This window comes from Pteropus vampyrus, unplaced genomic scaffold, assembly GCF_000151845.1.
Source record: "Pteropus vampyrus isolate Shadow unplaced genomic scaffold, Pvam_2.0 Scaffold189, whole genome shotgun sequence".
NCBI classification, from domain to species: domain Eukaryota; kingdom Metazoa; phylum Chordata; class Mammalia; order Chiroptera; family Pteropodidae; genus Pteropus; species Pteropus vampyrus.
The window spans coordinates 179859-206067 of NW_011888970.1; the positions used below are offsets into that span (position 1 = coordinate 179859).

At 51.9% G+C, this 26209-nt stretch overlaps 1 protein-coding gene and 1 long non-coding RNA gene across 5 annotated transcripts; one reads left to right on the forward strand and one right to left on the reverse strand.

Moving 5' to 3' along the window:
• Nucleotides 1–6: 6 nt before the first annotated feature.
• CHFR (checkpoint with forkhead and ring finger domains) lies at nt 7–23470 on the forward strand. Of its 3 annotated transcripts, none has more exons than XM_023537389.1 (18): nt 7–223; nt 3347–3446; nt 6129–6238; nt 7034–7093; nt 7245–7451; nt 10809–10976; nt 12295–12454; nt 13169–13323; nt 13410–13572; nt 15368–15495; nt 16662–16778; nt 17219–17302; nt 17841–17911; nt 18874–18961; nt 20412–20519; nt 20965–21037; nt 21535–21614; nt 22336–23470. In XM_023537389.1, exons 1-17 carry the CDS (start codon nt 88–90, stop codon nt 21611–21613), a joined length of 2007 nt encoding a protein of 668 aa, XP_023393157.1. In that variant the 5' UTR covers nt 7–87; the 3' UTR covers nt 21614; nt 22336–23470. The 3 variants fall into 3 exon arrangements, with proteins under 3 accessions (XP_023393157.1, XP_011369658.1, XP_023393158.1); XM_023537390.1 differs by lacking the exon at nt 7–223 and adding an exon at nt 5949–6008; XM_011371356.2 differs by lacking the exon at nt 21535–21614.
• LOC111746440 lies at nt 21622–26150 on the reverse strand. Of its 2 annotated transcripts, none has more exons than XR_002783110.1 (3): nt 26026–26150; nt 25284–25478; nt 21622–22329 (listed from the first exon to the last, which is right to left on the reverse strand). It is a non-coding gene; the product is annotated as an uncharacterized LOC111746440 (long non-coding RNA). The 2 variants fall into 2 exon arrangements; XR_002783111.1 differs by lacking the exon at nt 21622–22329 and adding an exon at nt 23627–24609.
• Between the last annotated feature and the right edge of the window lie 59 nt (nt 26151–26209).

The following is a 26209-nucleotide window of genomic DNA, read 5'->3' on the forward strand; positions in this document are numbered from 1 at the left end:
GAGGCACGCGGGGAGGGCAGCCGGCCGCCGCCTCCCCTTGCGATCGGTCTCCCCCGACGTTTCCGGGTCGCGTCCGACGCGAGTCCGATGGAGCCGCCCGCGGAAGGCGAGCAGCAGCCGCCGCAGCAGCAGCCCTGGGGGCGGCTCCTCCGCCTGGGCGCCGAGGAGGGCGAGCCGCAGGTTCTCCTGAGGAAGCCGGAGTGTACCATCGGGCGGAGGAGAGGTGCGGCGCGGGGACCGGGGATCGGGCTGGGGCTGCGGACGGAGGGCGGGGACAGGGGCGGGACCCAAGGCTGGGGACCGGAGCCGGGCGAGCCGGGCCCGCCGGCCGCGGAGGCCCCTGGGCGGGGGGCACCGTGCTCTCCGGTTTTCCCCGGCTTGCGCTCTGCGGTGAGAGCTGCCGTTTGCTCCCGAGGTGCGCCCTCGCTGCTGCATGCTTCCTGCGGATCATTTAATCCTGGTGACAACTTCATGGGGGAGGTGCGTTGATTTGTCCTCCAGTATGCAGTCTTCAACTTGGCTGCACAAAGCATCTTCTCTGACCTCAGTCCGACAAAATTAGAAATCTGCAAGAAAGGGATCGCAGGAAAATTCACAGACAATTGGACATTTAAATAACACACTCAAACGGCCAGTGGGTCAAAGAAGAAATCACAACAGAAATTACAAAATACCCTAAGATGAATGAAAATGAAAATATAATATACTAAAACTTAAGAGAGGCAGCTAAAGCAGTGCTTCAAGGGAAATTTATAACTCCCATGGCCGTATTTAAAAAAGATCTCAGATCCCAGCTCCCAAGACTATTCACGTGTTTGTTGGTTTAATGAACCCGGAAAGCGGAAGCCACGCAGCTCATGAGAGAAGGTGCCCTCGCCCTGCCTCTCAAGTCCTCAGCCACCATCTGGTAATTCTGACCTCCCTTGTAGCTTTCCTTCAGGGAGAGAAGTGCACCGGTCAGGCCAAAACCAATATTTAGTTTGAAAATAAATCATCACTCTATATACTTTAAAAAAGAGAGATTGAGAAAGATTCTTGTTTAAAAGCAAAGTTTTTGGTTTCATTTTACTCCTTGTGGTGTACTAGCACCTGTTTTCATTTTGAAGTGTTTTTAGTTTGTTTGTTTGTTTGTATTTTTTTGGCAGTCTTAAATCCCAATATCAAGTATATGTAATTTCTTTTACAACTTTGAAAGTGCTTACATTTCATTAGGAACTTTTTGAAAAATGAATTGTCTCTAACGGATGTAATAGGAAGTTTGGTGATGAGCAGAAGCCCCGTACACAAACTGCCTGGGTTTCCAATCTGGCACCGCCACATATCTTTCTGTGCCTTTGTACCCACCTCAGAGTCACTGTGAAGAGTAAAGTGCTTAGAAGGAGCCTGAGTTAGAGTTAGAACACTTCACGTTAGCCCTTGCTATTGTAACACAATGTTATAATAATATCATTTTACACTTTAATACAAGGAGCAAAGATGCCTTGTTAGGTTAATTTGCTTCTTAATAGAAGTCCCCTGGGTGAATGTATTAACCTTTCCGGTAAAACACAAAGGTTGCTGTATCAGTTTGCTCAGGCTGCCATAACAAAATACCACAGACCAGGAAGCTTAAACAACAGAAATGTATTTCTCACAGTTCTGGAGTCATGGGAAGTCCAAGTTAAGGTGCCAGTCGATAGCCTGGTGAGAACCCCCTTCCCGGCTGGCTGCCTTCTCATAGGCTGGACAGAGAACTCGTGAGTCTCATTGGGCCCCACCCTGATGATCACTTTTAACCTTTATTACCTCCTCCCAGGCCCCATCTCAAAGTACAGTCGCGTGGGGAGGTAGGGCTTCGACATAGGGATTGGGGGCATACAGGCATTCCATAAGAGCTGTGAAACGTCATTGTGTTTGTTGTAATGTGATCACACACCGGCTGTACACGAGACCTTTTGGGGGACGGGAGAGCTGAGTTGGCGCGTGGGAAGGGGTGAGGACCTCGCCTTCGCAAGGGCCTCCCGTCCGTGGGGAGAGGCAGGAGTGCGCACAGCCACGTTCAACCAGCTGAATGATAAGCAGGGCACGTGCCAAGAATAGAACTTCAGCGCAAAGCATCGGTTCCAAATTAGAGTGCTGCGTTCTGGTGTGGAGAAGCCCGTTAAAAACCCTCTCTAGGGACAGCGTGGCTAGTGCTGGGTCTGGGGCTTTGAGGAGACTGTCCTGGCAGTTATGCTCAAGGCAACGGGAAGATCTCAAGCGCAGGCGGAATCTGTCTTGGATAAATGTAACAGCACTTCCCATAATGTAGACTGTGCAAGTAGGATTTCTAATACTTAAGGTTTATGGAGGCATAGTTCACATTTGGTAAAATGTACCCCTTTTAGCTGTAGAGTGAGCTATGACAAATGGAACCACCACTGTAGTCAAGTCATAAAACTTTTCCAGAAAGTTCCCTAGTGGCCCTTTGGAGTCACACAGAGTTCCACCACAGTCTTTTGAGTCTGGCTCCTTCCTCTTGGAATAATGCTTTTGAGATCCATCTTTTGCTGTTTTCGTAGTTTGTTCCTTTCTTCGCCGAGTAGCATTGCAGTGTTTAGATGCACCACAGTTTATTCACCACCAGCTGATGGACACTTGCATTGCTTCCCACTCTGGGTTGTGAAAAACGTAGCTACTGTAAACCTTAGTAGCTATAGCACAGAAACCTATTGTAAGCACAATGGTGATTAGATGTTAAAACCCGAAAGCTTTCATTCTTTTGATTTGAAAGAACAAAGTATTTGAAGATTTTCTCCTTGCATTTAATGAGGATATAATGATCGTATTTGCCGATAGATGCATCTCCCTTCTGTTGTAAATTTTCTTAAACATATACATGTGCCTGTGATAATTTATTCAGTCATATATATTCCCTGACTCTTTGTCATTGCTTCAGTTTTGTGTGATTTATGAACCTTTAGGTTACACTGAGGAGAAATTAAGGACTAAGTTAAGATACTGAAGAATTACATAACTGAACACCTTAGTTTTTTTTTAAGTACTATAATATTTATTAGATGAGCTGCATATGTGTACGTACTATAAAATTGTCACCTAGAAGTTGTTGATGTGTAGCTGCAGGTGTTGAAGGGGTGTGTTCTAGGTAACGGGGAATCACAAAGGCTCAGGACACGGTCCCTGTCCCTTTGCTTTGCATTAACACTTAAATCCTTTAAACATTTTTTGTGCCTTGCTTGAATAGGTGTTGTCTCCTTAGGTGCGCACAGTGTGGGCCCTAATTTCCAGTCACGTGCTTTGGTTAAGCAAGGGGCGGTGTCATGCACAGGACCCAGTCATATGCAGCGTGTCCTCCTTTCTGTTTTAGGTTGTGACCTTTCATTCCCTAGCAATAAACTGGTGTCTGGAGATCACTGTAAAATCATAGTGGATGAAAAATCCGGTCAGGTATCCCTGGAAGATACCAGGTAAGTTCTTTCTGCACATCCGTTTGCTCTCGTAGCTTCAGGAACCTGACTCGATGCCCAAGGGGAAGGAATGAGGGTTGGTTTTCTGTAATGCGGTAGCTAGCCAGGTCCTCAAAAGACAGGAAGTGTATTTTCTGGTCTCCAGGATGGGGTGCTCAGTGGTACGTGGGTGTCCATGGTCCTTCTCAAATTATTCGAATTAAAGCCAAAAAAAAGAAAATCTCAGAAGTAAGACTTAAGAAACTGATAAATTTTGGGGTTTTGCATACCTACTTCAGTTAGACTTCTTTCCCTCAAATCAAAAACATCTTTCTTTTTTTTTAACTTTTATACGACATAAGTAGTACCTGAAAGTGAAAACCTTTCCCAAATCCCACTCACCAATATCTATTTACATTGTATTACTGAGGTTTTACTGTGTATGCTGTTGTTGTGTCTGCTTTTTTCACTGACTGTCTGTGGAGCATTTGACATGCCAATACATCTAAATCCATCTCATCTTTTTCTGCATTATTATATAATAACTTATTTGTCAGATCCTTTATGATGGACATTTAGCGTTTGGACTTTTCTTATAGATGACACTGCAGTGACTGCTTCATAACTCTTGCCATTCATGTCTGATTATTTTCTCGGGATAAATTTGTAGGAAGGAATGCTGCGTTAGAATGTGCCTATTTTAAACCGGGTACAAGTGGCAGATGGCCTTCCGGCAGTAAGTTGAGAGTAGCCTTTCCCACCGGATGATTTTTTTATCTTTGTAAAGTCTGGGTGGCGAAGGGTCTTCGGTAACTGTTTCAAGGACAGAAAACTAGGAATTGGGTTTTATTAGGAGCACTGTGACAGTGACCGTGTTGCTTCTACAGCCACCCTTCCGTGTCAGGTCCTGGCTTTCTTGCCCTGGCTATGCGACAGCATTGGCTTCCTGTAGCTGTTGTAACAAATTACTACAAACTTAGTGGCTTGAAACAATGCAGATTTGTGATCTTGTAGTTCTGGAGGTCCAAGGTTCAACTCCGTTCTCATTGGACTAAAATCTAAGTGTCACAGGCCTGGCTCCTTCTGGAGGCTCTAGGGGAGAATCCGTTCCTCCCTTTTCCAGCTTCCGGAGCCTCCTGCATTCCCTGGGGAGGGGGCGGTATTGGGGGGTGGAGGGGATCAGAGTGGTGGGTGCACTCGGGCTGCAATCCGGGGCAGGAAGATGCCAACGCCCACGGTGGCCTGAGGGTAAGGAGAAGTTATGGGAGGGGCGAAGCCCTGGAGTGTCATCCGACGTGTTAGTCCAGAAGAGCGTGGAATGGATGGTGAGGACAAACCGGGCAGCGCCGTGGCTGTGCCACCAGTTCTTGTAAGTGAAGTTTACTGGGACGCGGCCACAGCCCTTCGATGATGCGCTGTCCGTGGTGGCTTTCACATGACAGTGACAGTGTGTGCTCTCAGTCCACTCAGGGACTGAAGTTTCCAGTCCCTCCTCAGCGAAGTGCTTCCTGTCCCATCTGACTCAGGTCCCTGTCTGTCCCTGCCACACCCTGCACCTCTCCCACCCAGCCTTGTGGTCCTTGATGACTGCAGTGACCTCCCAACTGCGGGAGCCACACCATCTCCCGCCAGTAGCCCGCATCGGGGAGGGGTCGGTGCTCACTCGAGGACCGAGGAGCGAGCTAACCGGGTCGCGACCGCGAAGGAAGCGGCAGGTCTGCGGCCCCGAGCGAGGCTGGAAGCAGGAGAGAAGCTGGAAAGCAAGCCCAGGGCCGGGGGCGGGGCCGCCGGGGGCAGGTGGAGGACAAGGAGGCATTGGCACAGCGGAGAGGTTAGAGCTGTCCGCAAGACGGTTTGGTCACTGGTTGGGCTGTCACTAAGGGGGCAACAGGCAGTTGTAAGGTAACACTTACGTATGTACCTCATTAAATATTTACGTTATTCCTGTCAGTGTTTTATCATTTTCAGGGTGGTACCTTTTTTATTGACGTTTAGTCGACATACAGTATCTTACTAGATTCGAGTGTACGTCGTAGTGATTCGATATTCACATATGTTGTGAAAAGGTCCCCATGATAAATCTGGTTACCATCTGTCACCATACAAAGTTAGTACAGTATTATTGACTGTATTCCCTATGCTGTAATTTCGATCCCCATGACTTCTTCGTTTTATAACTGGAAGTTTTTGCTGCTTAATCCCCTTCACCTGTTCCCCCCGACACACACACACACACACACACACACACACACACACACACACACACACACACACACACACACACACACTCTGGTAACTGCCAGTCTGTTTCCTGTATCTATGATCTGCCTCTGTTTTGTTTGTTTTGTTTTTTAGAGTCTACATACAAGTGAAATCATACGGTATTTGTCTTTCTCTGTCTGACATTTCACTTAGCATAATGCCCACTAGGTCCATCCGCATTGTCACAAATGGCAGGATGTCATTCCTTTTCTGGATGAGTAATGTTCCATTGTGTGTATGAGCCGCGTCTTCTTTATGCAGGCGTCTGTCGATGGATACTTAGGTCGCTTCCACATCTCAGCTGTTGTCAGACGTGCCACGGTGAGCGTAGGGTGCAGGTATCAAAGGGGTGATGTTGAACTGCTTTCCTAGCGGTGGTAGAAAAAGAAACTTTTAACTCCAAGTTATTGGAGTTAAACTGCATTTTTGTTGTCTCCACAGCACCAATGGAACAGTAATTAACAAGCTGAAGCTAGTTAAGAAGCAGACTTGTCCTCTAGAGACCGGGGACGTCATCTATGTGGTGTACAGGAGGAATGAGCCAGAGCACAGTAAGAGAGGGGACTTTGTGGGGTGGACACCTGCATGCCGTGCGGTGGGGAGGTCCTGCCACGGCAGCAGAAGGGAGTCATTGACGCAGACTCTATCTGCAGGAGTGTTTGTGTCCGCGACACTCCCTTTGCGGGTCGTGCAGATTCTTGGTGTGGTGTGAGTGGCGTCTGCTGAGGAATGGAAGCGTTGCCCCCGCGGTCGGGGCCCAGCCATTCCTCAGAAAGAGTGCCGTGCTCGTGAGCCGGGCACCTCGGAACGGCAACCGAGAAGGGAGGGGGCGTGCGGTGACCCGGCAGAAGAATCTGCATTGGGAATAAGACCTGGAACAGGGGGCTGGGGCCGCCGTTCGTTCTGTTTTTGGAGACTTTATGGGAGACAGCAAAGGTGAGACTGGATTCCATTAGGGCTTTTCCAGCTCTGATGTCCGTGTTTGGGTTTGTGGGAGAACAATATAGGACAAGGAGACTTCGGGGAGTCTTTCAAAGGTTACCCCTGAAATAGGAAGGCGGGGGCACATATTCTCTAGGTCGTCTGAGGCACGATCAAAGCCAGCCCCTGGCTGCACAGAAGGCTCTGGAGTCTGCTCCTCCTGTACTTCGAAACGACAAGAAGGCATAGATTCTTCACCTAGTCAGCCTCTTGCCTTTCTTTGGTCTGCCTCCTGGCTGTAGACATTTTTCCAGAGGCTTATTTGTTTTAAAGCTGGTTAAGATGTTTTGGATCTTTCGTTTTAAGCCGGTGAATGTTATCGGTACACGGCCAACGCTGCTCTGACTTGGTCCATTTCTTCTTAGATGTGGCATACCTCTACGAATCCTTACATGAGAAGCAGAGCATGACACCGGACCCCTTTGGTAAGTGCGGGTGCAGCAGAGGGCTGAGTGCGGATCACGGGCTGTCGATTCTTCCGAGGAAGGCCTTTCGATCTGCTGGAATGTCACATCGTCCGCAGCGGCGCTGCACCCTCGCCCTGACGGGCCCCTTCTGCTCCCTTTGTGCTCACAGAAGCGAATAAAGAAAACGTGTTCCACGTGACCAAAGATACCTCAGGTGCAGGGCGGAGTGACGATCCCCAGGTCCTGCCGCCGGCGCCCACTTCTCAGGCATGCTTTGAGGAACCACAGCCATCAACGTCGACGTCGGACCTCTTCCCCTCGGCCTCTACCTCTTCCGTGGAGCCCAGTGCAGGGCAGGCACCGTCCCCTGGCTCCGGTGAGATGGGGACGCAGGTGGTGGCTGCGTGGCCGTTTGTTCACGAGTCTCGACCTATGTCGTTGTAGAGACAGGGAGGCCAGGAGGAGTTTAGAGGTCATGTCAGGCTTCAGGCTCTCGGCAGGGAGAGTTCTGTCGGAGTAAATATTCTCGTCCCGGCCTGAGAGATGCCGATGGGCGGAGGCCGTGGACCGCAGTGTTTTTCCAGCTTTGCTGGGATGTGATTCACTGGCCATAGAACTCACCGGGCAACCGCCGGTCTGCTTTCTGTCTGGATTTGCCTGTTCTGGACGTTTCGTGTACACGGAACCCTATGTTACGTGGCCTTTTGTGGCTGGCTTCTTCCGCTCAGCTTCGTGTCGCGGGGCTCGTCCAGAGTACCGTGTCATTTACAACCAGTTTTACGTACACTTGTCCTTACGACATGAATTCTTTACCTTCCTCCCCGGTCACCGGAAGAAATTCAGGCCATCGAGGTGCAGTGTGTGTGACCGTTTCCTCGTAGTGTTGTTACAACATAGACTCTCCGTGTTCGTGTTTCCTAAATTGGATCATACTATCCGTATTAATTTTTTTAGTTGACTTTCATAGCTCTTCTTCTTCCAGATTATCTTTAGAATTTTTCTTATTTTTCTTCCAGGTTATCTTTAGAATTAACCTTTTCAAGTTTAAAAAATGACTTTTTGAGATTTTGATTTGAGGAGAATGACATTTTTACAATACCTAGGAAAAATGGTATTGTTCTCTGTTTATTAAGCTCTTAGATGTTCTTCAGTAAACTTTTATAGCTTTATTCACCTCGTTTGGGGATGATTCTTATTTATCCCTAGAATGCTTATTCTCATTCTTACATTACGGACTGGTGTGCAGATTTTTTTTTATGGATGGAAAACCTCTTGGATCTCAGTGCATGTGTTTGGATGTGAGAAACAAAACCTGGCTCCCACCAGCACTAGCTCATCAGCGTAAGATGTCACCAGTTACTTGCATGTTGCCTCTTTGTCCTCTTGCTTTTCATCTTGTGGTTGCAATGTGGCTGCCAGAGCTCCAGCCATCACAACCACATTCAGAAGCAGGAACCAGCAGAGCCTCAGTGAAAAGGCCCTTTGTTTTAAGTGGCTCTATCGACTGCTCAGCAGCAGTAAAGAAATCTCTCTGAGAAGACTGTTCCATCTCATCTGCCAGTCTGGCGGCTCTGCTATGAGCTAGTCCTTATTTTTATATCTGTCCTAGTGGGATTTGCGGAAAGAGATGCAGTAAACCCAGGGACTCGATATGCCTTGAGGAGACTGGCAGTCCTCTCCCACGCTGTTTGAGCCTATTTCCATTTCTGCGAATTTGGTTTTTTACTTGCTGATGCTGTCGTGCTTTTCGAACGCAGGCAGCTCTACCTCTCCTGTCTGTCCAACTTCAGGCTTTGTAGCGCTCACGCCTTTCTTGTCCAGAGCCCTTTGCCCAGCCTAACTCCTCAACAGCACCGTGCTACAAGCACCCTCCTTCACTCTTTCCCAGATCTATGACAGCCCTGCTGTCTGAAAAATAACATTCCTGTGTGCCATTGCGCCTTTTCAGGACACGCATGGAAGGGCTTCTTAACCTCATTAGTGCTGCTTAATTGCAAAAAAGGCTGTGGACAATGAGTGCCGCGTGTCTTGTCCGCCACCTCGAAGAGGGGACGGGTAGCATGGACCAAACCAGTGACAAAAAGAGGTCCCCCCACCTGATTTACAATTGGGCCAAGGACCTAAATTGACATTTTTCCAAAGAGGACATATGGCCAATATAAGCATGAAAACATGTTCGGCATCACTAGACATCAGAGAAATGCAAATCAAACACTCAGATACCACGTCACACCTGTCAGGGTGGCTGTTGTCAAAAGACGATAGGTAAGTGTTGGTTGGCAAGGGTGTTGGCGAGGAATTTGATGGAAATGGAAAGGAGACGCTCGCATAATCTTTACCTTGATAAAGACCTTGTTTATAGTATTATAAGGCATAGGCAGTCTATCCAAATGGTACGTTTTATTATTGTCGGTGGGATATACATCGGTGCAGCTGTGAAGGTCCTCAAAAAATTTAAACAGCGTGAAGTTCCTCAAAAATTTAAAATAGAATTACCTTATGACCCAGCAGTCCCATTTATCAAAAGGAAGTGAAATCGCTGTCTGAAAGAGACATCTGCTCTCCCGTGTTCACTGCAGCATCATTCACAGGAGTTGAGGTATAGAAACAACCTAAGTGTCCCTAAAGAAAATGTGGCACATATACACACACAGTAGGATATTATTCTGCCATACAAGGGCAATGTGTCCGTATATTGTGTAATTAAAATAATGAAAGCATAAACAAAAAATATTACTGTCAGCAGATTGTTCGGCTGCCACGTTAGCTCCAAGCTTATAAACCTGGAGACATCTTTCTGCTGCACCCCCCAGTGTGCGCGTGCTCACAGCATAACCGTAGCTAATTCCTTTTGAGCGTCAGCTAAATGTCAGGGGGCGCCAAGCGCTTCTGTGCGTTTCATCTGATTCTCACCACGGGCGTCGTTGTCCCCGTCATTCTGGAGCGGGAGTCCCCCCTGAGCGTAGACAGCCCTCGACACATAGCGGGGTGAGAACCAGCGCCAGAAGCCAGCCAGGAAGTGGCCTCTTCTCCCCAGTACACCAGCGAACCTGTTCCCCAAACAATTCTTACTTTTTTCTCTTGGCTGCAGTAGGCCAATTTCTTTTTCAAAATAATACATACCATTTGGATAGACTAGATCTGCATTGTAATGCTATGCACAAGCCCTTCATTAAGATCAAGGTTATGGGAGAGTTTCCTTTCCGTTTCTGTTGAATCCATTTCCGTTTGTGACCCCAGCTTCTCGCAGGCGTAGGCCAGCACTGTCCCCAGGACTTACTTCCTCTTCCCTGTCATCACACTCGGAAGGCAGTTCCCACAGCAGCCCCAGCCCCTGTCTGGCCTTCGTCTCCTTGCGGTCCGAAGCCTGCTGCCCTCTCTTCTGAGAGGGCGGACCCTGCATGAACTGTGTCAACAGGAGTGTGTGTCACAGGTTAACTAGACTGGGGTTTGGCCCTGGAGTGGACTGACGGCCAAGGGCTGGTCCCAAGCCCAGACATCTGCCCCTTTTTCCCTGTGAATGTGCTGTGTGCCCCCAGCGTCACCGGGCACAGCGGTGGGCACAGACGTGTTTAGGACATGAGGGATGAATGGACGAGTGTTTCCAGCAGGCACAGGCCATTTCTAAAACGTGGTGGTCTCGGCTTCCCTGCCGCTGGTTTGAATCGGGTGCCCACCCCCGCTCTCCCCTTCTGAGGGGGATGGATCAGAACCTCTTGTTTGTCTCTCACAGTCCCCAGAGGGGCCTGCGTCTCCCCTCAAGGGTGTGGTCCGCCGTCGGCCAGCGGTGAACTCTCCAGCGTCCCTTCAGCTGTCCCGGACAGGGAGGGGGCACCCTTTCCTCCGTCAGAACCACAGGACCAAGAAGAGTCAGAGCCAGCTAAGAAGAGGAGAAGAGGAGGTCAGTGTCCCCGTGGTCCCCTGTGCCCTCGGTCCTTGGAGCACCCTGGGTCCCAGTGCAGTGTCTGATCTGCCCCCAGGCCCTCCTCCCAGAAGCACGAGGGGGCCGTCCCAGGCTGACACCTGTGGTGCCTCAGCCTTTTCCGAGTGGAAATTGGGCCTTTTCTTTCCTGTTTGCATCATCGGTTCGGGACTGTGCCCTCAGGAGACGGTCTGGGAACGGTGCATCTTGAATTGTAGCTCTGACTTGGGGCACCAGTTCTCAGCCATGTTTTCTGTAAGTGATCGTTTGAACCTTCACGTTAAAGGCGATTCAGAGAAAAACCTATACTTTAAAAGACGAAGCTGAGAAGACTGTGAAGACCGCGGGAGTCGCGGTTGACAGTGACCGCGCGACAGCCCGAGGCCCGGGGCGGGCCCGGGGGAAGGACAGTGGGGTCCTTCGTGCTTAGAGTGGAAAGTTGAGTTGATCGGCTCGGGAGGGTGTGCGTGGAAAGAATCAGCAGCAGGTACTTCAGAACACAAGGAGTATTAAAACAAAGCCATTTTTAACGCTGGCCAAAATGAAAAGTTGTGTAAGGAAGAAAACGTAGTTAGCGCACGCCGTTTGGCTCGGCACGAGCCTTTAGCGTGATGACGCAAATGCAGTGTACCGAGCCAGCAGTCGTGTTACAGTAAATTGGGGAAAAAGTCCTTCTGTACCTTAACGTGTCAGGAGATGAGAACTAACGTCAACCTGAGCGCAGCATCGCAACTTAGAAAACTGGTCTGTACCGGGAGAAACTACAGCTAAGACACAAAAGTGGTTTCCTCAGACTGGGGCAGAGGGCGCCTGCGTTTATTTCCTTCAAGTATTTGTAGGCTTTGTAACTGTGTGCGAGTATTTCTTTAATTAAAAATAAAAACCTTTGATTAGCAACACCTGAGCATTACAGACGATGACACCAGCAGAAGAAAAAAAAGTTTTAAGCTCATGAGAATGGCTGAGAGTCTGTACTTTCCAGCACTTTCCCATGTATACAAGTCACGTTTTTTGTTTGAACAGAAATGATGCAATGCACAAAATCTGTTTGACCACTGACCTTTGTCTCTTGACCATGTCTCCTGACTGTGTGTTTTTACGTCATTATTCTAAAACGAAACTTTAGCAGACTGGAATGTGAGACCTTTACGGGCCTTCTTAAAAATACCCTTAAAATACGAGCGCTGGCCAGGGTCATGTCTTCTGTCCAAAAGTTAAGATGTTCTGGAAACACAAGGAGCGAGCGCCTGTCTCCTCCATGGCTGCGACGCTCAGAATGCGTCCCTTTCTCTTGCAGACGGGGAGCCCGACCTGCACCTGCATCTGCTGATCACAGACCAGTGCGGTGACAACCAGACGGCCCTGGGGGGTGGCAGAGCCATGGCCGTGAAGCCGGACAAGATGGAGGAGACACTGACGTGCGTCATCTGCCAGGACCTGCTGCACGACTGTGTGAGGTACGCGCCGCGCCCCGCGGGAGGCGGGCCTCTGGGTTGCGTTTGGGTGGAGTCCGCAGACGCGGCCGTTGTCGTTTTATTTGAATGTATGTCAAGCCGAAAGTCTGGCTCGGTGACCCAGGCTATAGAAGCCGACGTGGCAATGGCCCGGGTTGGCACAGTCCTGTCTGACCTCGGTGTCCTGGCCCAGCTCAGACGGCGCCCAGGGGGACGGTGCCTGGTTAGGCTGACATAGCAGGAAGGCCCCAGGAGTGGTGCGCGAGGGCGCTCTGCCTGCTCTGCTGTGGGAAGCGTCAGCCCGTCGGGGGGTCGCCTCCGTGCAGCCTTTTCACACACTCAGCGTCTCTGGTTCTCGTGGTCTGGACGTCACAGCGTGCCCTCCTGTACCTCCTGGAACACAGAACTGCCACATGGCCTCTCGTTTCTTTCATTAGCAAGGACTGAGTTAAAGTAGCTTAGATCAAATGCCTAAACATGGGGACCTCTCAGGTGGCATGTGGAAGGCAGGCAGCATTGCGGGTCGTTAGCCGAGGATGCGGGCGCCAGCGGGGGCTGCCGATGCAGCTGACGGTGGGCCCCGCAGCTGCGCGGGCCCTGCTGGAATCGCATCTTCCCGTCCCAAAGGCCGTGCCCGCGTGCCCTGGGGCCAGAGGGCTGCTGCAGCTCGGTGGCAGGCACTCTGTGGGAACCTGAGGGCCTGTCCTTTGCCTTCAGCCTGCAGCCCTGCATGCACACCTTCTGCGCGGCCTGCTACTCGGGCTGGATGGAGCGCTCCACGCTGTGCCCCACGTGCCGCTGTCCAGTAGAGCGGATCTGCAAGAACCACATCCTCAACAACCTGGTGGAGGCGTACCTGCTCCAGCACCCAGGCAAGTGGGGCTGCCGCCCAGCGCCCGGAGACTGCCCGGTATCCCCGGGGCTGCCAGCCAGGACAGCCCTGTTTGTTGAATTCCAGACAAGAGTCGCAGCGAGGATGATGTGCGGAGCATGGCCGCCAGGAACAAGATCACTCAGGACATGCTGCAGCCCAAGGTCAGGAGGTCTTTCTCTGACGAGGACGGCAGTTCAGAGGACCTGCTGGAGCTGTCGGATGTGGACAGCGAGTCCTCGGATGTTAGGTGAGCCTGTGCCTGGCGGGAAGCTGGGCGCGTTGGGTGTATGACTTCGGGTTGTGATGTCACTGGCCTTGAGTGTGGCGAGGCGGAGCGGGCGCTGAGGACAGCCCAAGGCCCGGGGGACTGTGAGAGGTGTTAGCGGTCCTGCTTCCTCCACACCCTTTTCATTCCCGTTTACGTGGAGCGGTCTGTTTTCTGTTGCTCCTCTGTGTCTTTCCAGTTTACCGAGATGTAAGCGTAAGCGTAAGGTGTACAGCAGAATGATTTGACTGACATCTGTCATGAAACGGTTGCGCAACGATCGATACCCGTTTATGTGCTAATTTCTCATTGCGCACTTTGAGTCACTGGCTATGACAGTTGTTACGATTTAACAGGTCCCCTTGTCCCACATTGGTGCACTCTGTAGCTTATCTGGTGACCCGAAAGTCTTAGTGTAAGTCGCAGTATTTTCATTTGTGGGGATATCACTGCAGAAGAGCCGTGGTCAGCTGGTGGGGCAGATGCGTCATCCAGTGTGGGACGCTAATGCCTCCTGACTCAGAGGTCTGGGGTCTGCATTTTGAATCAAGGCCATGATACTTAAAAAGACAACAAACTCCCCCAAATCTACCTTCATTTCTTTTCACAAAACTTAGCAAATAACGGTTAGGCAAAAAGAAAACCAAAAATTACTTAAGTGCAAACGTTTTGTTGTGTGTCCATCTCTGTCATACATACTTCTTTTTTAACGAAGTAGGATGTGATATACTTAGAAATAAATATTTTTGTAAAGGTAGGATTATACAATACATACGATCTTGTAATTTTCCAGTGTTTTGAGCTCAGAAACAGTGCTGCCGCGCACGTCCCGCATTGGTAGTTTGCGTGTCCAGTTATTCCCTGGAGACGAGCAAATGCAGGCGGAGCCGTCAGGTCAGAGAGCGAGCGGGAGGCCTAGAGGGACTCCCGACACGTGTCGTCAGTGCCCATCAGGAAGGTGCTAGTGACGGTCCCACGTCACCAGGTCAAATGTTTCCCGGCTTTTTTTCTAGTCAGGTCCTTCCCGTTCTTCCTTCCTCAGTGGCTCCCACGTTGGTGGCAGGCTCAGGACCGCGTATCCTGACAGAGATGAAGGAAGAGTCCCCTGTCCATCTTCCCTGTGGGTTCCTTTGTCCCATCTGCGGTGTTTGCCAGCTCAGCCTGAGTGCCTGAAGCTGGGTGCTGCAGGGCTTCTGGCCACCTGGAAAGCTCCCCGCAGACAGCAACGTTCGGCCATGGTGCATTGCGCTCTGATTTTAACAAAGTGCAGGCAGTCCCCGGATGGCCAAGGTGACAGTCCTGAGTGCCTTGGGGAAGCCAAGTACACAGCTCTCCCAGCATCAGATCTGCGAGAGCGTGTCCTGCCCAGTGCGGGGACTGAGCGGCTGTCCCCCTGGGGATGTCACACCAGAGCGACGGGTGGGCAAAAGACATCTCGGGACCCCAGGAGCAGCTGAGGGGGCAGGGCACTGGACACCAGACAGGAAAGGGGAGCTAGGTGATGGCAGAGAGCAGAGCTCCCTGACCCCTGCTGTTTCGGGGCGAGCGCTGATGGGTGCCAGGTGGGGCCGTACCATCCTCCCGCTTCGCACACATTGGGCGACAGCGGATGGCGCAGACCAAGGCGTGAAGTGGGGGTGAAGTCCACGAGTGGAGAAGGCACCTCTAGGCTCAGGGACTTGGCCCTGTCTTGTCACCAGGGCTGGGGCACTGTCACTACCACCCTCATGGCGAGCACAGCGTTCATGCTCCAGCTCTGTGTGTACTCCCCTTGCAGCCAGCCATATGTTGTGTGCAGACAGTGTCCCGACTACCGAAGACAGGCGGGGCAGCCCCTTCCCGGTGAGCAAGGGCCGCCACAGGCCTCTGGGGACACACCGTCGACATCCGTGAGTGTCGCAACAGGTGAGATGGCCACACCCTCCGTGCTGTCGCTCCACTGTGACCACTCGGGCTGTGGCTTGCACTTCTGCCAGCTCTTCTCTGCTCTCCTGTCATCTGCCTCGAGTGGCGCCACCACCTCTCATAGTTGCTTGTCACAGTCTGTTTTGGACTAATAAATTAGATAATTGTCCACTCGTGGGCCTCTGTCTGGATCCTCCCAGGGGTTCAGTCTGATTCTAACAGTCGGCCCCCGCAGCCCACTGTTTCAGCGCAGTTGGTGTCCCCAGTGGTGCTTGCCAAAACCAAAATGACTGTCGCACGTGGACCGCTGCAGTGAGACTGGCCTCTTCTCAGTGATGGGCCCCAGTGTTTCCAGAGCACCTTAAGCCCTGTCTGCCCCGCTGCCCGTGTCCAGTGGCTGGGTCCCCAGGTGCCATCAACAAAGGGAAAGTGGCCATGGGGAATCTGCAGTTCTTGGCCCCACAGGGACTCGGCCTCTTAGCCACTGTTGGCCTAAGCCTGTCATGGGGCCACCAACCCCGGATTATGACCCAGAGCCACATTCTTAATTATCTGCCGTGGTGCCACGCCTTCTCAGGGACTTTCTGTAGGCCATGTGGACAGGGATCGGCAGTGCAGTGCTCGGTCACCTCCTGACTGCCACTCACCGGGTGGGCTCCGTCATTTGCAGAGTGCAGGTGAAAAGTCCCCATCGGGACAGGGCCTACAGCAAGTGTGGATGCTGAGTGTCCAGGGCTGGGCCTCATGGACACTGCTCCCTGTGTGAGGTCAGCCAGTCTTGCCTGCCAGGCCTGTCACTTGTTTATTTGGAGGATCCTGAGATTAAATCTAGAACTTCCTTTATTCTTTTTTTGGTGTGTGCTCTTTGGTCTGCCCTTCCTTTATAGAAATGGTAGAAAGCCTTCAAGTGATCTTTGACATCTTGCTATACCCAGAAGAAACCAGAAGAAAACTGGTTGTTTTTCAGTATACCAGAATTCCTTCATTTCGATGGTAGACTGTCAGCTGGCTGTGTAGGAAACTTGGCGTGAATTCTCCCTGGGTGTTCTTGTAGGTCTGTCTCTCCTCACGTGTACTTTCTAGCTGCCCCTCAAGACGCGGGTCTAATTCGCACTTTCCGCCTGTGTCCCGACACGCGCCGGCCCGGACGTGCGTTCGTTCTGCAGCCCAGGATTACGTGTGCGCCCTGCAGGGAAGCCACGCCGTGTGCACCTGCTGCTTCCAGCCCATGCCCGACCGCAGGGCGGAGCGCGAGCAGGACCCCCGCATCGCCCCTCAGCAGTGTGAGTACCATCCGCCAGAGCCACCTGCCACTGCAGAGCCTCTTCTGCGTGTCCTCCAGGCTCGGGATTCAGAGTGTCGTTGACGCTCGTGTACGGCGCAGAGTAAGGGCACTGTTCAGCCTTCCATCCGCAGAATCGGTGGTCCCTGTGCGACCAGGCCGGTCGTCCATCTTTTCCCACCAACCGAAGAGGCCATCCCTGCCATTCGTTGACTTTCCAGATGTGGTGCTTCTCTTTCTGGAGTCCGCATCTCACATCTGTCCCCACATGAGGGCCACAATAATTCTGTCATGGGTCACTTTTAAGTCCAGTGTATGAAATCAGCGCTTTAATTTACAGTCTGGGAATTGCTGTTAAAATCGAGCTTGTCGTTTATTTAACAGCCATTTAAAATGATTTCTCACTGAGTAACCTGCCTAATGGTTGTGCTGTGTCCACAGGTGCTGTTTGCCTGCAGCCTTTCTGCCACCTGTACTGGGGCTGCGCCCGGACCGGCTGCCTTGGCTGCCTGGCCCCCTTCTGTGGTAATGCCGGCTCTTCACCCAAATGGCTTCAGCCTTTGCATGTTCTCTTGGTGCACTTGAGGGTGGTGACGGGGTGGCATGGCCTGTCATGTGCCCAAGGAGGGGGAGGCAGCTGTTCGTTACCACAAATGAACTGCCTTTTCCTGACATACTGCATAAGTTTTGCATTTGAAAGTGTCAGTGTGTGTCAGTTCAAAACCAAGCAATGACAGAAAAATTAGGGAGATGCTGAGTTCAAAGTCAGGAGGGTTTATTTATGCACAAGAAACGCTACCACTAAAAAGGCACGCTCTGGCGACAGCGTTTAGACTTCATGACCCAGAGCAGGAGTGAGGGGACTCGGCGCTGGCCATTGCAGGAGGAACTGCGACAAAAGTCGTTTTACTTGTTCTCGATATAAAATTGTATATCGTCATGGAACTTTTTATTCTTTCTAGGCTCTATAATGAAGGCAATTTGGTTATCCTAACTGTCGGGTGAACGATGCTTTCATAAAATGTCTATAAACGGATAACGCTGCTTCCCTCCATCCCGACAGAGCTGAACCTGGGTGACAGGTGTCTGGACGGGGTGCTGAGCAACAACCACTACGAGTCCGACATCCTGAAGGTACCGCTTTCCACACAGACTGTGTTAGGCCGAGGCCAAGAGGCGGCCTCCCCAGGACTTTCTCAGTGACCTCTGTGACTCTGCATTGTCTGGCTCACACTGCCACTGATTTTTAGCCCCTGTTGGTATATGTCTGTTTTTCCCCATATTCCAAAATACATGCCATGAATCCACAGGGACTGCTTCCCGTGGCTCGCCTCCTGCTTGCCCCGCGCAGAGGGTTTCTGGGCTGGGGGCGGGGAGCAGGGGTCACAGCCGGGCTGGGGCCGCCAGGGACTCGTCTCTGGCTCTCTTCCTCTCTGTTTCCTTCCCACATTGCAGGAAGCTGGCCTGGCTCTTAGCCTCTCAGTGTGTTTAATGTGCACACCAGTCTCGCCTATCTGCATATGGCATTGCACGCAGGACTGAGGCCTTCTCACCTGCGTGACACGCTCCTGCCCACCACTGCACCCCGGTTAGGTGTCACCTCCTTGTAGGTTTGCACAAAAGCCAAGCAGCTCCAGGCGTCTGAGGGGCAGAGCGCAGATCCAGGCCCTCAGTCTCCTTGTGTGTTCCTGGGCCTGTCACTGCACGTCGGCCACCCTGGCCGAGGCTGGCATCTCACGCTCCTGTGCCGGGAACACCCTTGCACAGTCAGGGAACATGGGCTAACTCCTGTAGTGAAGATTCTGAAGCTTGCCTGCCTATTCAGGCTCGTTGGACAAGGGTCTTTGAGTGTTGCTTTGTGGGTGTGTTCCCGTGTCGGTCCTGGGGGTCCTGGCCCACGTGCCTGCCGCGGCCGTCCTAAGCCGTGGTCTTGGGAGCAGGACCCCATACAGGCATGTAGCGCGAGCCCCTGGATCCCTCTGCAAATACCACCACGCTTAGGTTGGCTGTGCTTTGGCTTTACCTGCCTTCAGGGGCCCTTTGTGAACCTTCTGCCCTCCTGTCCAGGTTAGCTTTCTCTCTGTTTCCCATCACAGAATTACCTGGCAACCAGGGGTTTGACGTGGAAAAACGTGTTGACCGAAAGCCTCATGGCTCTGCAGAGGGGCGTGTTCCTGCTCTCTGGTAAGCCTGGTGTACCTGCTGTCTCTTCTCTAGGATGGCGATGCTGTCCCATGCCACCTTTGTACCCCGTGAAGCAGTCGGCCCACCCGGCCCCAATTTAGCAGTGTCTGTGTCTGCTCTGCCGCGTACACAGCTTCAAAACGTCTGCCCACCCTGGCAGACACAGACAGAAAAGTCCCGGTCCTTTCCGGTTGTGTTTGAAAGTTGGGGTTGCATTCACGTGACATATTCCAGGATCTTTTCTGCCACAGGGGAGGGAGGAGGCACAGCCAGGGAGATGTTGGCGCCAGCATTTGCAGCATTGAGACCCTGGGGCTGGTTGTTCCCAAACCCTCAGGGTCCTTGTTGGCCTGTGATTCAGTGTGTTGGTGACTCGTGAAGGTGTGTCCCATCTCCCAGGGACACCAGTGCATTAAGTAATGTGATTTTGTCATTGAGGGAGGCCGTAGAAAAATCGGCAAGTGATTTTTATTTTTTTAACACATAAATTATTATAAAAGACTTGAGAAGTTTCCTGGGAATTGTTCTAAGCTGCTTCTTTCTCATGAACATACTCTAGTGAGGGTCTTGGGTGTTCTCTGCTGGGACAGCTCTGTGTGGTCGCCCAGCTCTACTGCGTGAGTCTTAACCCCTTTCTCTTTTTAATAGCTGACAATTTTTACGGGAACAACACAGCTCCCAAAGCAAACGTAAATGGTATAGGGAAGTATGAAGAATACAGTAAAAATCATTGGAAATCCCACCACCTGTGTGGTACACACAGTTGAGACTGTCATATTAACAGTCCCCAGGGATGTGCCATTGTTCCCTGAGTCCGTCAGCCCACATTTGCCTTTTAGGTCTTGTGAATATGAAAGAGGCAAACAGTGTATATCATCATTTTATCTGCCCGTGTTTGAATGTTAACAGATTGAAGATCTTTTTGTTTTATGGGTCACTTGCTTGTCTGTGACTTCGGCCCATATTTATCGGCAGTTTGGCTTTGGGGATCTGTGTGACATCTTTGTTCTCAGGGTCCGACACATTATCATCTATGTTGCGGACGTTTCTACTATTTTGTTAGTACCTCACCTTCGTCGTACGCGTTTCCATTGTGATGTTGAATTGTAAGCGGTCTGATTTACAGATTCTTTGCCATGTGCCATTTGGTTTTCACGGTATACTCAGAAACAGCTCAAGAGAAAAATAACATTCATTCCTTTTAGTACTCTTTTGGATTTTTAAAAATATTACAATTTTTTATGCAAGCGGCGTTATTTTGCTGTAAGGAAACGTCGGCATCTAGGTTGCTTTTGTTCTCGTTTCCGAGCGTCCCGCCCACTGTCTCCCCCCACTTCACGGGTCGGTGCGCCGGTCCCTGCTAGTTTGCAAGGCCACATCTGTTCTGCGCGGGAAACACGAGGTCGGTCTGCTGCCTGGCCGTGCCCTTACGAGGCCGTGTACCTTCCAGATCCCAGAATCGCGGGGAACACCGTGCTGTGTTACTGCTGCGGCCTGCGAAGCTTCCGAGAGCTGGCCTACCAGTATCGGCAGAACATTCCTGCCTCCGAGCTGCCAGGTGAGGGAACCCTGCGACGCGCTTCTGTGTGCTTCGGCTTCTAGGCGCCTCGTGTGGTAGACACTCTGTTTGGGCCTTTGCTCCCTGCTCTTAGCAGATCCCTGCTTCAGCCTGGGTGAAGAACGGGCAGATGGCTGCCTGAGGGCCGTGACGTGGGTTGTCACCTCTCCGGTGTGAGTCCAGACCCTGGGTCTGTCTGCCGCGACGTGGGTTCCTAAAACAGGATTCACGAAAACACCCTGTAGACAGCTACAGTAATCTCATTTTCTAAATCGGGTTTTCAACATTTTTTCCTTTTCTGAAACCTTGGGACAGTTGAAACTAGTTCTAAAACGTGACAAAACGCTGTGCATTTCAGCTGCACTTTCTCTTTGGGTCTCAACTTCCTGAGCTATGTTCGTGTGATGTGCACGTTATGCAGGCTTCGTGTGTTTTCTCTTCCCAGCGGCTGTTACATCCCGTCCGGACTGTTACTGGGGCCGCAACTGCCGTACGCAGGTGAAGGCGCACCACGCCATGTGAGTGGAACAGTGCCATGCCGCGCCGGGCCCGGGCGGCAGGTCCTCAGGGCTGGGGAAGGGACCCGAGGCGGTCCCGCAGAAAGGCAAACCCTTGTTTTCCTGACAGTGAGGAGGTTTTTTTAAGTGTTTTGGCCAAATCGATATGTCAGCTGGTAGGGATGTTCATGAACTAACTAGTCAACCACCTACTTGGAAATACACTGGTTTGGTTGTGAGCTTCTTTAGTGTCGCATAGTACACAAAGTAGAATTGTCCTTTGGACCCCTGCCCTTCTGCTACCTCATTTTGTGAAACATTCGCATGGCAGCGTTTCTGCCTCCGTGGCTCCGGAGCACAGCTGTCATTCCCAGCGACTCATTAGCATTTTCCACGTCGGTGGCTGTGGCCACCAAGAGTCTCCTCCCCAAGCCGCGGGCCCATTTGCATGCCACTGTGCTCCCGGGTCTCTGTATCTCTGATCGCTCTAAACTGGTCGCTCACTGGGCATTCCACAGGGTCCTCACAGTGACATCCACATTGCCACTGATGTCGTCCGTAGCAGTGAGCTCGCCTCTGCGTTTACACCCTAGGTGAGGTGAGCATGTGATGAGTCACATAGATTGAGGCTGTGGAGGCGACTGTAATCCCCAAGCAGCCTTTCCTCTTTCAAATTAAGGTACAGCCGACCCGCAGACGACATGGGTGTGAACTGCACAGGTTGACTGAGAATACCCGAGCGGAATGGACCGTGCAGCTCACAGCCCGCCGCTCGCGGGCCAGCCGTGATGGGGAGAGAGCCCCCGGTGCGGGAGGTGGCAAGCACACCGGTGCAGGCAGCCCCCGGGGACGACAGGAACAAAACTCTGCTGTTTATTCCAGCACAAACCGTGTGTGGAAAGACATTTTACTGTACGAGGAGAGATTTCACTAGTAACTGGCTGAACTTGCTAGGTTAAAACCCGGGTGAGGATAGCAAAGGCGTAACCCATCTTCCTCTGCGGGCGCCCTGCTCTTGGTGGACAGGAAGGTGGCAGCACTGGCACCTAGCACGCGTGTCCATCCACCCTGCAGGGGGCCCGTGGCACCGTAGGGACGCTGAGGACATGCAGCTTCGAGTCTCCTTCTCTAAGAAAATTATCTAAAATGTTTGATTTCTATTTTAAAATTTAAAAAGGAGAAAAGGCGCGGCCTTTGGTGGCGTTTCTTCAGTGGTGTTAGACACGTGCTGCCGTGAGCCCCCACGCGCTTTCCCTCGTAGGTCATCCGTGTTTATGCTCCTCCGATGACCTCGTGTGTGATCTGTTTTCTCCCTGCAGGAAATTCAATCATATCTGTGAACAGACGAGGTTCAAGAACTAAGTATCTGAAGAAGCACCAAGATGGCTTGGGGGTCCAGAGGTCAATGACTATGTGTTTCAGGAAATACCGAATACTAACATTTTGAGGGCATTTTACAGTCCCCCCGAGGACACTGGGGATCCCTGCGTCCAGCACTCGGGTGTGACTTTCCCTTTTGTGGAGCAAGACCCTCTTGGTGAGGCCCGCAGCAGCCCGGCAGGCTGCACAACCGTGTCTGAGCTCAGGGCTGCCCGAGGCGCTTCGACAAGAAGAACAGCCGTCAGCTGTCCCCTCCCACTGAGATGGTGACAAGCAGGTTTGCTCTATGTCCCTTTCCCACAGCTGTGGTCAAAACGGACATCTCCCTCCAAGAAAAGTTTGTCGGAAACGTTTAAGGGAAAGGAGCGAGCGTTTACAGCCTGCGGGCGCGCAGAGGGCCTTCCTGCGGGAAAGCCACGGCGCCGTCTATTTTTTTATTTTAATAGGTTTGGTGCTTATCTTCTAATAAGGTTTAAATACCACAAACTGTAGCACAAATAATATAATTTATAATTTACAAATTGACTAAAATTGGGGATAGTATGGTATTTGAAAGAATAAACGTGTTTCTGTTTATGAAAAACAAATCATGCAATGCGCAGAACTGCTAACCCGAGACCCGAACGAGTGCACAGCCCCGCCCAGGCGTGTAGTGGGGCCGCCGCCTGGGCAAAGTGCCAGCCCCTGCTGCCCCGCCCGGCTGTCCCCGCCTCCATTTATCCCTTCCCTGCAGGGCCCTGGCCATGGGTGGCCAAGGCGCTAGACCCCCCAGAGCAATCCCTGCACGCGTAGGGCCCGAGCGGCCTTTGCTCCCACCAGTCCCTGCCCTTTCCTCCTGTGTTGGGTTTGCCGTGGCATTTGGAATAATACTTGAAATTTTGTTCTTTGTAAAAGAAAAAGTGTTTTTTATCTTTTGTTAAAATCGCATTGTTTGTTTGCAAAGTGGTAACTTTTTTGCTTCTTCTCAGGAAAACGATTTTCCACTGTTGACTTGCTCTTGACACAGACTGAGAAGCAGCGTCCGCGGAAGAGGCCCCTTCCTGCGCGCTAATAAACACGCCGTGTCTGTTTCTCTCCCCTGCACGTTTGCTCATGTGTCGGCTGTGATGTGCCCCTTCCCACCATGGGTACAGGCGGCTGCAGATGTCACTAGTCACTACTCACTACCAAGCTTGGGGCCCAGGTCTGGGCACTCTCAAAAAGGCATATTGTCTCGGATCCGCCAAGCCGAGGGAGCCACAGCGTCGTTCCTGAGCCCCAGGCACGCCTGTGCGGCCGTGAGGCCTCTGACATCGGCTCCTACCCCGCTCAGTCCAGCTGTCAGACCAAAGACATGTCTCTTGGAGGGTGTACCAGCTTTTTTGCCCAGGTTTAAAGAGAATGGGCGATTTCCCTCGGGCTGTGCAGGATCCAACTGCCGGGCCCACGGTGCGGGCTGACTCCGGGGTACTTGGGTTCCCCATTTCTATGAGCGGACAGGCTAAGAAAAGAGCTGATTGGCTGTAAACCGCAGGCGGAGCTATGGGACCAAGGCAGTGTTCCCCAGAGCCGCCGTTTTACAGAGCCAGGGGGTGTGCACCACATGAGGTTTTTGTGACTTTGTACTTCGGTTCCTCAGCACCCTCCCACCCCACTCCACAGCCAGCCCACAAAGGGGTTGGAGCCCTGCCCGTCCTGCTGGCTGGGCTGCCTGTGGGGCACGTGGCCAGCATGTGCAGAGGGAGACGTGCCTGTCTCCGGCTCCTTGGACCCAGCCCCGGAGCAGGTGCAGCTGAGTCTTCTAACTTCTCTGCCTGTCCCCAGACCTGAGTCCTTCTTAGGTTCTCAACTGCTCCCATCAAAAGAGGGGCCACTCCTGCCCATACCCCCATCTATCGTGCCCCTTCCAAGGGGCTGCACACTGGCCCCTCCTGGTTTGCAGTCCAAGCCCCATGGTACATGGTCAGTACTCAGGAGGCCTTGCTGGGCCAGCCTCTGTCAGGGCTCCCGGTGCGGCCGAGAACCCAGAGCCAACAGGATCGGAGAGCAGTGGGATGGCATTGCTGGATTTTGTCCAGGGAAGTGCCCAAAGCAGGAGAGGCAGAGGAGTCAGGCCCCTTCCAGCAGGGGCCCTACAGCCAGATCAGTCTGTATGCTGCCCAGAAGAGGCCCAGGAGCGCCCAGATTCTGGGCCAGTTATAACTGCTGCGGTGGCAGCCATGGGGAGCCCAGTGCTAGTAAGAAAGCAAGAGAGAATTGATTGGATTTCAAAAGACCAGAATGGACCTGACTTCCAGTGTGGCTGGATGCAGGAACCCGAATGCAGTGCTGGGCCCTTGCTCCCTCTGTTTACATGATAGCGTCCCAGCCCTCAGCCTCCATCAGCAGAAGCAGGTGATCTGGTGGCTTCCCCATCCATTCACACAAAAGCCCACCCTTGACCCTATCACTGACCAGCCAGACTTGAGCCTCCTGCCACCTCTGTCCAATAGCTCCCCACGGGCAGGTGGGGCAGTGCAGGGGCTGTCCCAGGCAAGAAGAAGACTAGTACTAAGTATCAAATGTTGCCGCCAAGACAGCAGACTTGCTGCTGGGCCAGCGGAATTCCCAGCTTACGAGGCCTTAGCCGCCCAGGCCTGACCTTAATGAGAACACTGATTGCAGCCTGGTGAGCACTGGCCAGGTATAAGGTACTCCCCTTGGAAACACCAGCCACGTACGGGGCGGGGACAGAGGAGCCCAGGCACTCTCCGTGGTGGGATTCATAGCTTCCTGCACTAAGTCCACTGTCCTTGGTGCAGAGGGAGTGCAACCCAGTCTGGCCTCTGTTGCTGTCTCTTTCTGACTGCTTCCTGGCCTCACTGAGCCTGCTTCCTCTTGTGTGATTTGGAAACGATAGGACACTTACCAAATGAGATGTTGAGATCTGAAGGGCTCCGAATAGCCTGGCATGGAAGAAGCTCTCTTCCTCCTGGCAAAACCTTCCAGCACTTCCTTGAGTGTGCCACATGCTGTGTTATTTCTGTTGCAGTGTGTGCCCTTTGCCTCAAACACCCTCCTTTCTGTCCTATCCCTTGGGAGTACAGCCTAGATAAACGCAGATCTAAAAAAATGGAGAGGCATACCATGTCCATGAATTGAAAGACAACATAGTCAAGGTGTCAATTCTCTCCAAATCGATCTATAGTTTTATTGTAATTCCTATCAAAATCCCAGGAAGGACTTTTGTAGATAAGTTTATTCTAAAATCTATACGAAAGAGCATGGGTGCCAGAATATCTAGAACCATCAAGAAAAAGGATAAAGTTGGAGGAATTCCCTACTAAATATTACAGCTTTCTGAAAAGGTCCTGCGTTTGAGATTGTGGTGTTGGCAAAGGGATAGGCACCGGGACCACGGAGCAGAACAGGGAACCCAGTAACAGACCACGCAAGCAGCCAACTGATTTTGACAGATGTGCAAAAGTAAGTTAATGGAGGAAGAATCGTATTTTCCATGAAGGGTGCTGGAACAATTTGATATCCATAGGCAGAGGAAAGAAAAGAAAACCTAAACCTCGCTCCAGATGCCGTTTTTTGTTTTCCGGGTTTTTTTGAAAAGGTAAAACGTTGCTACCGCTCCAAAGCAGGAGTCACTTTTGCATTAGTACCTGAAAGATGAAGGACTGGCGTGGTGGGAGATTTGGACTTTGGGGTGCGCAGACCCAGGCGCCCCGCTTCCGCGCTGCACGGACACCGCCCGTCGCCCCCGCCCCGCGTTTCCTAGACACGCCCCCAAGGGACGCGCTGGCGAGGACGGTAGCCACGCCCACAATCTGACAGATGGGGCGGGGC

What these genes read in the sequence shown, in the direction of transcription:
- CHFR (XM_023537389.1), top strand. Translation starts at nt 88, where the DNA reads ATGGAGCCGCCCGCGGAAGGCGAGCAGCAGCCGCCGCAGCAGCAGCCC. An exon ending in GGGCGTGTTCCTGCTCTCTG is followed by an intron (nt 18,962 to 20,411) that starts GTAAGCCTGGTG and finishes TGTACCTTCCAG; the next exon opens with ATCCCAGAATCGCGGGGAAC. An exon ending in TCCTGCCTCCGAGCTGCCAG is followed by an intron (nt 20,520 to 20,964) that starts GTGAGGGAACCC and finishes TTCTCTTCCCAG; the next exon opens with CGGCTGTTACATCCCGTCCG.